The sequence below is a fragment of the Ambystoma mexicanum genome, chromosome 8, assembly GCF_040938575.1.
Source record: "Ambystoma mexicanum isolate Mex_15411 chromosome 8, UKY_AmexF1_1, whole genome shotgun sequence".
Taxonomy (NCBI): domain Eukaryota; kingdom Metazoa; phylum Chordata; class Amphibia; order Caudata; family Ambystomatidae; genus Ambystoma; species Ambystoma mexicanum.
Genome location: NC_090929.1, coordinates 1,481,458,340 through 1,481,471,065, shown reverse-complemented (window position 1 = coordinate 1,481,471,065; position 12,726 = coordinate 1,481,458,340). Strand labels below are relative to the sequence as shown.

At 42.4% G+C, this 12,726-nt stretch overlaps 1 protein-coding gene across 5 annotated transcripts in view; it reads left to right on the top strand.

Moving 5' to 3' along the window:
• SFXN3 (sideroflexin 3) overlaps window positions 1–12,726 on the top strand; it is a 163,408-nt gene that overhangs the window by 143,135 nt on the left and 7,547 nt on the right. For all 5 annotated transcript variants that reach the window (XM_069611651.1, XM_069611650.1, XM_069611653.1 and 2 more), the window contains 3 exons: window positions 1,651–1,700; window positions 4,310–4,359; window positions 10,285–10,332. In XM_069611651.1, the coding sequence (XP_069467752.1) occupies window positions 1,651–1,700; window positions 4,310–4,359; window positions 10,285–10,332 (148 nt within the window). The remainder of the gene's footprint in view (window positions 1–1,650; window positions 1,701–4,309; window positions 4,360–10,284; window positions 10,333–12,726) is intronic.

The window sequence follows — 12,726 nt, the reverse complement described above, 5'->3', positions numbered from 1 at the left end:
AACAATTTGAAAGCACTATTGTATGCTATTGCAATACTCCTTCCATTCTTCCTGTAAATATAGATACCATCAAGATCAAGAAGACTATAATGGACATACGTTCTGCTCTCCAGGAGTACTGTGAAGAAAAGATTAATTGAGTTATACAAACTACTCCTTTGCCAAGTATAGAAGGTACTGGAAGAGGTTGCCCCAAGAAGGCATGATGAATACACAATGGACACCAAGGACTGCGACATTCTGCTGGGTAGGATCCAGATGAATGAAATCAAAATGGAGAAAGGACCCAATAAGAGAGGAAGTGGGCATAGCAAGCGAAGCAGGTGTGAAGTCTGGCAGCCTCGGGAAGTTCAAACCTGGAAGCAAGAAGCGACATCAGAGAAGCATAGCTCCAGTGGGCAGGACGCTGACAGCCGATTGCAGGAATCTTTTGCATGCCGACGCAGAGCATGCCTGTCTGGAATCTGGATCTTGAGGAGGTGCACCAAGCAGCCCATTAACTGCGCGGACACCGTCTGGGCGGGGACCCCACAGGAGCGGAAAGAGTAGCAGAGAGAACATTCTGTAGGAAAGCATCATCCTGATACCCCAGGAAGAACCAGCGACGTGATTGGGAGTAATCTCTCTTGTCTCACTCACTGTATCAAAAGTGCCGCACATAAAGAAGGCATCAGGAGCAATCGCCCTCATCTCAGTAACCCTATCGTGAATATTGAATGGGAAGAAAGCCTCGGGAGGAATCTCCCCAGTCTCAGAAATTGTCTCCAAGTGAATGTAATGAAGGCATCAGGAGTAATCTCCCTCGACTCAGTACTTGTGCCAGAAGTACCGTATGGGAAGAAGACATCTGGAGTTCTCTCCAGTGTCTCAGTAATCGTGTCAAGAGTATTAAAAGGAAAGGAAAGGAAGCCTCTGGAGTAATCTTCCCTCGTCTACAGAGTTGGGAGAGAAGTATCAACTGTGAAGATTGTATCACTAGTGGCTTTCCTTGACTGAGTTGTTGTATCAAAGAGACTGAAAGGGAAGAACATATTGGGAGTACTCTCCCTCAACACTATCATCAAAGGGACATTCAGGCTAGTTCTCCTTTAGTTAGGCAGGGAAACCCCTTTAGAGATAGAAGATAGGTCTTTTCATTATTATTTAAATAAAGCTTGTTGTAAACATGCCACCCCTTTGTCTGACTCCTTAATCCAGCATGCCACAAAGTTAATAGACACGTACATTACTGCTCACTACACTGGATAAGGCAAAAAGCGATTGGTGAAGCCGCTGGAGCTGACTTATCCCTGGCTTGGGTGCAAGTCCAGTGCCTGGTAATTGTGCGGGTAGGACGGGAGCAGAGATTGAGGGTCATGCCCAAGCACATCATTGGCAGGTGGGCCCATGGCAAAGTATGGCTGGGGGATTTATGATATAAATGGTAGTGTCTGCACTTCTTGCCACTTTTGGGGGGAATCAACCAACATGCGGGTGCTTTTTCACAATTCATCAGGCCTGTAAACAATAGAACATTTATGTGCATAACAACTGTGGCCATGTCTTTGTAGATTTGTTGTCTGATTTGGAAAGTGTGATGCACTTTGCGTCCCCATAAGTGGCGAATTATAGTAGTAATTGGATTGAATAATCTTTTCCTTCTACTCCCAGCGATTCCTCCAGTGATCATGAATGCTTTGGAAAAGAGAGCTTTCATGAAGGTAAGCCTCCTGCCTTCTTACTTTGTAGATTATGAACCTTTTATTCTGAATATTGTCTTACGTGTCTGTCTATTTATATGGAACTTGACTGTAATGGAGACTGTGCCCCAAGAGCACACCCGGTTCAGGATCAAACGGGCAACTACAGCTGTCTACAAAGCATATGATAACCTAGATGTCTTTGAAACAATACAAAGAGGCCACAACAATCAATCCTACGTACATATTGCTGCAAGGATAGCTGTGCATTTAGGAACCGAGCATGTGCACGTGCATTACACCCTGAGACCTGACCAAAGTTCCTGCTGGGAAAGGCAACCTCTTTGGACACCTCTTGGGCCTCGGAGAAATGACTGATGATTCAGGCACTTTATCCTCCCATCCTAACGATTCGCACATGGTGAGGCTGACCAAATCCGTATCTATCCTTCAATGTTGTTACACGAGAAGTATTAATATTAGGGGGATGCTTTGAAACGTACAATGAGCCCTACTTAGCCGTTCAAGCTTGCACCTCTGCACCTCATAGTTGTGAAAGATAAAGCCCTTAAGAATATACATTCTCTTTGCTTTTATGCAAAGTTGACTGGGGCGATCCCTGCTGCTACTTGCCCTCTTCCCCTTCCCGAAATGGGATTTCAAAAGAGTGCAATAGGAGGGTTCCAGACTGTCGCTCTTGGAATGATAACCGTATATCAGAAAACATTTTGTTTGGTTATTCTACATTTAGAGAATGTGCTTTGGTCAGTAAGAGAAGTGTTACATTCTTATTATGACTGAAATGTGTCCTGGAAATGATGATTAGAAATGTATGTTGTACATTTCTTATAAGAGCCATTTTACAATATTAGTACCCAATGATTTCCTTGTGTTTATTTGTAATAGCTGCTTTTGCAAAAAACGCAACCGTCCTCGCCCCATCTCAAGATATCCGTGTTTTTCTCTGGCTGTGCGGCTATATGCAGCGACATGAGTCACTCGGGCAAATGCACACCTCACAACGTGACTGCCGCCCACATAGACATAGAGACTTGTTACAAGTTTGGTGGCGTTTCCGCAGTAAATCTTCCGAAATAACAAACTGATTTCCACCTGGTGTGGCAGAATTATCGCTGGATTCCAAGTGGTGGTAGGTGGTGTTAGGCCCCATTAATTGGAGTCCTTAAGACCCCATGGGGATTTTGGCAGAGCTGGCAGTAATTCACCCAATCAGCCGTTTTTGGGTGGTTAGGTGGAGGAATTCGAAATATTTTAGTGATTTCATGAGAGAAGTACAGTGCCTCCTATATGTCTGTAGTGAACATTGCATTTCTTACTTGTTTTGAGTGGGAAATAGACTGCCGTATATACTAACCAAGAGCATTTACAATTAACAAATAATACTACCATCAAGGATACTAGAACATGTAACGTCAACAATAGTTGTAATTCAAGTGCAGAAGAACCCTGGAGAGGATCCCAAGTAGCAGGTTAACTGAAATAGTCTGAGTTTTGAGGGTTAAGGCAAGTATTCACCTTTTGAAAAATAGATACTACTTCTGCGTACTCCTATTTCAATGCAATGTCTTGCCTGCCCCGTCAGCATAAACACAGAAGGCCCAGAGACACACAAAGTTCATCTAACTATTATTATTTTAACATAGTTGACGTAAAAGGGTCCTGCCGAATCAATGAACCCCAGTCAAATCAGAAAAAAAATAAAACGCGCAAGTAATGCATTTCAAAAGGTTTTATGAAATGTGAAAGACAAACATTATTCAATTACGAATCAAAAATATATCAAAATAATGTATATCTGCACACTGTTTTGATACAACAGACAAATATGTCCTGCTATTATTTTAATCATGCCGGTAAGTCCTACTAATCAATATTAGCATAGCTACAATCTCACCAATGGTTAACATATTGTATTGCGATCCTTCATATTTATCTTTTTGCATGTTCTCCAGGACCATCGGATGATCCTCCATATTTATCTATTGAATATGTATAAGGTGCCTAGACAGCAAATGGCGTTTCCAGGCCCCACAAGACAAAAAAGGGGGGCAGCAACAGGGGAAATAATAACAATAACGGTCCAACCAGGCCTTGTGACATTCAGATCGTGCAAGTGCAAGGGAGGGGGGGCTGCATACAGTGCAGAGGGGTGAACTTAATGTATCTATGTGATCACTGCAAATATTTTACTGCAAATTACATATATATTCAGGGGAGACCCCCCCCCCACATATACATGGGGGGGAATTGGAATGTTGAAATTCGATATTTTGGTTTTCGCAGTAAAAGTATGTGCAGTGATGGGTGTTTCCCGAACTTAATATAATCCTCACAGTAGTAGGATGAAAGCAGTAAAGAACACAGTGTTTTTGTTTGTTTTCATCTGTCCTTGAGTGACAATAGCTCCTGCAATGAGAGATGGTTGGACTAGTCCTTCCCTTCACAGCAAGGCTGCTCTGTGCCACCGTGTGTGTGCAGTGCACTAGCGGACAGTCCCCTCTGTCTCGATTCCACAAACCCATTAAAGCTGATCCCTGGGCTGTAGACCCCAACTTTGGTACATGGCAGCATCTATCCAACAGTAACGCTTGTATCTGTTTATTTCACAGCGCTTCCCATGGTTGAATGCTCCTCTCCAAGTCGGGCTTGTCGGACTGTGGTGAGTAACTCATTTTGAGATATAATTTCAATGTTGTGTATATTTAGGTTCCAAATATTTGATTAATTATTTCTTAAAATATTTCCATTAAAAATTCACAAAATGTTGTTTAGTGGCATAGACCCAAAGTTCAGGTAAGATTGACGGAGAAAGGGCCTATCATGAAAGCGATGAAGTTGAACACAGCCTCCGTTCAAGTGTGCTAACGGCACCATGAATACCCCGTGTGTTGGTTGGTATGGGCCAGGGATGTCGAAACGAGCATGCACCACAGTGCCATGATTTATTTGTTACTTTATTTTTCATTAGTATTTAATAGAGGGAAACCTCAATCAAAGGTATGTGAAGCACTGCACAAAAGCCATAGTAGAGCTATAAAATAAATTAGTATAAATAAAATACAATGTTTAAATACATAAAAACAGATAATATGACAGAATATAGTACATGAAAAAAATACTGAATGCAAAACAGTGCGTCTTGGGTAATGGGGGGAGGTTTTTACATTTTGCAGATAAACTTTAAAGAAGGAGAAAGTGGAAGTTGTAAAGGCAAGTTGTTCCAGATAAGTGGGATGTCCACTGAAAAAGCCTGTGCTTGTTGCATTCTGATTGTCTCTCGCCGGGGTACTAATGCCTTATATGTAATACAACAGATTTCTTTTATTGAACGCAAGTTTCGAATGGAAGTCAGTGCAGATTTGTCAATCTGTGTGATAGTCAAATTTAGAAGCTCCTAAATTTAACTGGAAAGACATGTGGAAGGAGGATTTCAGGGGTCAAAGACTGGTTTGGGGAAGGCCCAGGAATATTGCATTGACTGTCTATATTTGCCAGAACAAGCAATTCAACAACCATATGAAAAAAGATGAGGCTGAAGGACTGCGCTAAAGGGAGCAAATTTTCTTTTTTGCTATCTGAGTTTTCAGCTAAAGTAGACTATCAATAGAAAAACCCAAAGATCAACCTGCGGGAACCAGTGAAGGAAGTATACCATTGATAGCAAGTGCTGATAGCCAACCTTGAATGAAGGAATAACATGCACAATTGGATCAGAGAAGAAAATGTGGTTTAGCTGATTTATAATTCAGCTTGCCAATGTACATCCAGTATTCAATCACAGAAAGAGTTACATAATCGTAGCATGCAATCAGAGGAAGCAATTTTAGATGAATGCCTACCTCATTTGCTACAAGATCTCTGTAATGGTTTATTGAGAATCCACCCTCAACACAGGGAGTTCCCTCCCCACTCAAGGTGTGATGCAACACACTGTTTAACTGATTCTTTTTATTCAGCCCTACTTCAGACACCTATCATGCCCCTTGGATCCTTCCCCCCGCACCCCTCGAGCTAACAATGAGCCAAGAACCAGGCCAGTGTACAGGAAATATATTTGTATTTATTTAAATTAAATGTAATATAAATTTGCACGAACATGTCAAACACCACTTTATCCGTGGCACAAACAATACACTTCTCAACATAAATAAATCACAAAAGTGAGTTGAAAAGAACACAAATCACAATTCTTTACTTTATCCAAATTGCACTTCAAGACATAATTTGCACTGGTCAGTGAATACATTTATAGATGTAGTGCTGCGCAATTTCAATTTTCCTGCATGCTTAAAAGGCTAGCAGTAGGATTTCAAGATTTGTACAAGTACATATGGCAATTATGTTTTCACCCACACTTTTGGTTTAAAATAAACAAGGGGTGATTTTGTGGTTTGTTTTTCAGATCCCCTCTCCCCCCACTATGGCCTGTGTTGGGGAAGTCAGACAGAAACATTTTAATGATTTGGGGCATTTCGGATTTCAGACCCCCCTCCACTGAAAGGCCTGTGTTAGGGGGGAAGTTGGACAAAAAGATTAGACTCATTTAAGAACAAAGACATCCCTCTTCCTAAAAGAGGCCGGGGTAAACAGGACAAAAATGATTACTCAATTAAATTATAGCCTATAGTTTTTAAGCAAACACTGGGAAGTGAACTTTGGTAATTTCAAATTTCAAGAAAAATCACTATGTGGTGTCCACCAAATGGGGAATTAATTCAATTCATCTTTTTAGTTAAGTATGCTAAAGATCTACACAGTTCCTCCTACCCCCCACCCCTGCCACTACTATAAAGGGAAAGGATTTACGACAAGCAGACTGCCTCACCTTTTGTTTTCCAGGGCTCCGTTTTACTTAAATAGAAGCCTCTGTTTAATGTTCAGGGCAATCAGCTGCATGCCAGGAACCTCTAGAAAGATTGGGCAGGGGTCTGGACACTCCACTCTCAAGGATGGCCTCCTGCTATCCACCGTCAGCTTTTAGGCCTTCCTAGCGTATAGACAGCTCCACCCAAATGCACTCTCAGTAATCTCATCTGGTGTTTCCTTGCAGCTGTCAGATGGTAAATTGAAGCAGCACTCTTTTGATGATAAATTTCAGCAGCTCTGACCCTTCCTCCTAGTGCAGGCCCCCTTATCTAGCAGCAATGACACCACCAATTTTACAATCCTGCGGGAGCTACCCTGCAAGAGGTCAAACAATAGGATTGGACAGTTACCCTTCTCTTTCTCCTCTCCACTTCACTCCAGCCCCTCTCTATGGATTGGTTTAAGAATCTGGAACAGTCATATGGCAGCTTAATTTACAAGCCCCATTTGTTCTCATGTCATGTTTTTGGCAAAAACTAGTTATGCAGCAAAACTTAATAATTTTACTAGCAACTGCCGCAATATATATATATATATATATATATATATATATATATATATATATATGTTCCTTTTCAGTTATTCATGGGGAATTAAATACAACGACAGCCAGGTCTGCACGATGTTGCACATCAATTTAGCAATTAATCTGCCATTTTCACAGAAAGCGTAATAGTTATGAACATGTCATTTCTTACCCATATTCCTAATTTTAGCCATCACCAGTTCGCCAACTCTTACATTCGGGACATTTTCAGATCAGCCAGAAACCTAGTTTAACTGGCCATTACAGTTCCCTAACTCGTAGGTGAATATGTTTTATATCTCCAAAATGACCTGAAAATTACCTAAGAAATGATACATAAATGAAGAAAATCTGCTTTGTGGTTGCTGGGGAAAAAGGCCTAAGTTATAGTAGTCCTTTTAAATTAATTGCAAATATGTATGTACAGCAAATGGGAGATCTGCTTTATCCAGCCATCTGGCTCCCTGGGCCATCATGTTACCAGGGTTTTTTATGAGTCTCTTTGAAGTTGGTTCTTTGCTCTTTGAAGTTGCAGACCCCATTTTCACACATTTTGGTCATGCTTCAGCCAAGGAGAAACTGCCGTGCTATCATTGCCTTCAGAGCCAGCAAGTGTGGGCAACACTGAGGTTTCCACACCTACAGCAGGACACACCTTATTGCAGTTGTAATTAGATGGGGGGATGTAACATCCAGACTTGCAGTGGGGGATTTCTTTGTGAAGTTTGCCCACCCACAAGCCAAAAGGGTTTGCCTTGGGCCGACAGGAACCTTTTCATGGAAACAAAGTGGGCTTTTCTTTTCAAATGTTACCAGCGGTACATTTTTCATATTTAAACTGCAAATACACATATGAAGCCGGATTTTGGGGTCAGTGTTTAAAAATCCTGTTGTCCAGGTGAAAGGGACCTTCAGTTTTCACTTGCAGCCACAAGCAAAGCCGTTTTGTTTCAGTGTTAAAAAATCGTCACTCTGCAGCACAGAAGATGGAGCTGCATGGCCAGTTTGTACCATCTGCAATCTGTTTGCTAGAAATTATTAAAACCAGCTTAGAACCTGTCCCCCAATGTCGTACGAACATATAAAATGTGAAATAAAGCCCCAGGCTCCACCACGCAACAAAGTGATCTGAGAGTGGTATCCCTCTGGTTTTGAAAAGCGGAGTAATAAGTGAAACTTCATGAGAAAGAGTCTCAGCATAAATCAGGTCCACGTGATCAATAATCTGCTAAATTCAACAAATATATAATTTAAGGAAAGTAGTAGAGTAGTATGGTGAATGGGATTAGCGCAATGACGTAACGTTTCAAAAAGGGATTTCTAATGATAAGGAGCAGAATGTATTTGGGACGTATAATAAGCAGATTTGTTTATGTAGCTGCCTAGTTGCCTGAAGATTAGCAAGGCTAGACTCAGTACGCTGAGACTGCCAAAGGTCTTCTCCCAAGTTGGCTTTTATTGTGTTTCAACTCATTATTATTATTATTAAATGTGTATGGCGCACAGCAGCCCTTGGGCATTGAGGCGCTGTTACCTGTAGGGAGCTTAGTTACAGGGAGAGGGCACAAGGGGAGAAAACAGTGATACATTGTGTAAAAATAGCAAACATAAACATTAGGATACATGTCCTGTACATATGAGCATGGTTCATTTAGATGTAGATGCTGGCGAGCTTCAGGTGAAGAGCACAGTTTTATGGGCTTTGCAGAAGGTCATGAGGGAGGCCTCTCCTCTCATGGTAGGAGGTAGGGCATTCCAGTGTGAAGGTGTTAGGTGGGGGAAGCTGCAGCTCATGTGAATACAAAGGAGCCACAGCTGGTTTTTGTACCTTCTTCCACGAGATGGGAGCTGCAGTTTTACAAAGTTTGAATGTTGGCTAGTACAAAATCTGAGGAATGCTAAAAGGAAAAAGCACGTTCATTTAGTAGCGATAGTGTTCTATATGAAAAATGAAGCCCGCTTATTTTCTGTTTTTTGGCTTGACCGGTGATGGAAATGGAAAACATTTTTGAGGGAACCCTTGCCTCATTCTGAAAGCAGTCTGCTCAGTGAAGCGCAGTTTGCTAATGCGTACGATAAATTGGTTTCAGAGCAGATCTGTGAGTTTACTGAGTTCCTGAGCCTGCGGACAGGGCAGCACTCCGACAAGACAAACTTTGCTTGAGTGCTGCTCCGTCTTTTTCTGCCCCAATTCCTGCCCTGAGCTTGACCGAATGTATTAGAAATAGTCGCTGTAAAAGAAAAGGGTACAGACAAATTACCAGACCAGTCTGGTGGAAAAGCACTAGAGGTAGACAAAAAGATAGTATTGGGGGGCACAATAATGAAATCAAGTGCCTTTCCCTTAGAAGTAGTTGGGGGAGAGATTAAGTGGGTCAAATTGAAACTAAAAAAAGTTTATTATATTTTGCTAACATAGCAGACCATAACATTGTATTCAGGAAGTTCAAATCACCCAAAAGAATAATTTCAATGTGAACATAGTCGGAAAGTTGATCAAGAAATGTATTGCAATATTTTGAGGTATGATAAAAAGATGGAAAAAAGAATGCAGTGCCAAAAAGCTAGGACACTAGCATGATAACCACGGAACCTTTCTGTTGCTTGGCCAACCACCGATGCACAAACAGCTGCCTTTAACGTATACTCACTTGCCACCCCAAGGCTCACCTCATGTTCAGTCTGATGGGCTTTTCTAGAGCCGCAAAGCCTGGAGTTTGCGGCACCTCTGCCTCATGTGACTTTAGTCACGAAGTTATAGAAAGGATATTGTTAACCTGTATTGACACAAATAGTACGTATTTGTTTTTGTCAAGTGCTTCTTTCTTTTGAGCAAGTATAACGTGTATGTTGTCATATTAAACAGAAACGTGGGATTATGTAAACTGAACTGTGAGCTGTTCTAGAAAATGTAAATAAACTGGTGGGGAAAAAGATTATTTAAAGAAAACCAATCAAAGACCACGTAACAGTACAACAGTTGGCTGCACGGTGGGGAGAAAGATTATTTAAAGAAAACCAATCAAAGACCACGTAACAGTACAACAGTTGGCTGCGTGTTCCTTAATGTGGCTTTTCTGGTCAATAGGTTATTCATTTCTAACCTGCACATTAATTAATTAAAATTCCCAATCTGTTCCAAGTGAATGCTGCTACTAATTGTAGGTGATTTGTTTTATGGCCTTCTTTCAGCTTGGTGTTTGCAACTCCACTTTGCTGTGCACTTTTCCCACAAAAAAGGTATGGCTTGTTCTCCTTCTTTCCTACGTATAACGTGCATGGGGCTGGGGGGGGCGGGGGGAGGGGGGTGTATGTGTTCACCCGTCAGAATGAGGCTCTGATTGGACTGAAAGATTGATTTCCGGTAGCACCGCCTACTGTCCAGGTAGCACCGCCTACTGTCCAGTATTTTTAAGCAGTGTTGTAGTCTGGGCCTAGAGCGTCTTGGTCTGTAGGAGCTTCCTGAAGGTCCTGTTGGTTCAGTGACTGAAAATGTGGTCATCTCACTTTCCTCCCCTAGCTAATGACAATTTTAACAATGTTTAACAATCACACACTTCCATATAAAGGGCCTTTATCAGCCCCTTTGATTTTTTTTTTAGTTTTGTCTTTTTGATGGCACAGCAGGCAAAGAGGCAGCGCATTTTAGTGTGCAGTCATTTCGGGGTTTGCAGTGTAATGCAGTGCATGGCTCATGCACGGTTTGTGACATTGTGGCATATCGGTCAATCTCTTGTTTGCATGCAGCAAGGAAGTGCATGCTTCCCTCCCCTTGAGAGGTTCCATGTGTTAATAATATTCATGCAAAAATATCGCCATACAAAAATATCGCCATATTTTTGTGGCGATATTTAGCCATGGAACCTGCGGGGGCACCCCCGCAACCCCCATCATTTAATGGAGCAGGGATCACCCCTGCATCCCCCGGTCCCAATAACCCCATAAATTATCCCCACTAATATCGCCTATGGCCTTAGCCCACGACCATATATATGGCGATATTATTGGTTGGGATAATATTACCTGATACCCATTGGGAGCAGCGTGAGAGGGGCGCACCATCCTCCTCACCTCTTTTCTCCACTTTTGCAATGCTCCGTTTGCCTCACTGTCAAATGCAGTGGCACCAGGCATGCAGTGCGCAGGGCAGAACAGAGCTGCAGTGCCCATCTCGGACTTAAAACCAGTGGGAAAGGGGCAGTGTGTTATGCACTCCCCTGCTTGTCTTCCCAGCCTGGGCAAGGCTCCACCTACCCCGCTAACCCCCAAAGTACCCAGCCATGCTTTCAAAGGCAGTGGGGTTGGGCGAATGCGGGAAGGTGGTAAGTCATGGGTAGCACAGGGACACACGCGTGTTCTTCTTGGACTGCCTACACTGCTCCCTAAAACACTCTTTTGAAGACAAACCAACGGCCCTGCGAGTGGCTCTGCCCCCTGGAAGTGGCTCTCCTTAGGGGGTCCTGTGAGGGTATTCTTATATTCTTGAGTCAAAGCAGGTGAGTATACCCTTGGCGGCACCCTCGGTGCACAGGAGGGGGCCCACCCAACTTTTCTATGCTTTGCGGCTCATCTGGCCTTACCATGATAACTGAGTAAACATTGAATCTGTCTGTACTATACTAACTGGGCATAATGTTACATCACCATTCACTTCTAGCTGGGCATAATGGAATCTGGCATTAATGTGCTAACTTTGCGTAATAGAATCAGGCCCGACTGTGGCAACTGGGTAATTTGTAATGTGGCCCTGCTGTTATAACAGGGTATGATGGATGGAATGTGGCCCTGCTGTGATAACTTGGCACAGTGAAAGCTGATAACTGTTCTATTCACGGAATAATCTGTCACTGTATAAACGAAGTCTATGAAGTGTTGTGTATTGGGATAAGTGGGTGAAGTTGAATATGACATTGCTGTCCTACAGGGCAGATGAAAGATAACCTAACTTACTCTGCTAAACAGAAATTCTGGCATCATAGTACTGCCCTATTACATGTGAGTAATGGCATCTAGCCTTACTCTGGCATGTAGGTAACATGCATTCTGTTTCTGCTGTCTTATCCAGCCTCAATGGAATCTACCACTGCTGGACTAACTGGACATGAAGGCACCTGCCGCAGGAACATGTGGTATACTCATTTAGCATTAAAATGTCTAGTAAGAAAAATCCTTTTTCTTACCATTAACAAACACGTCTTCACTAAAGAAAAATGAAAATGGAACCGGGTAGGTTCCAGGGGTGGGAGGTGTGACGTAAACCTGTAAACAAAAATGATAGAACTTAAGTTGGAATAAATGTGGTGCTTGAAATACATTTCTCCTGTGGCACTGTCATGCGAAGTGAGCATATCTTTGGCAAAGGTGAACGTCATGAGCTGTGCAGCGGTGTACGTACCTTGGCATTGGACGGCAAATGGTGCCAATACGTAAGGTGTGGATGGCATCACTTGGCAATGGCTCGCTTACCAATGCTTTTGATTGCATCAACTTCTGTATGGTACACATGCCACGCAACGAGAGTAACGCATGCATGGCAATGCACAGCAAATGATGGTTCGTCATTAAAATACAATGGCAATATATGGTAAATGGAATGAGTGATTGCCTGTACCATGCCCAAGTCTAAGAAATGCC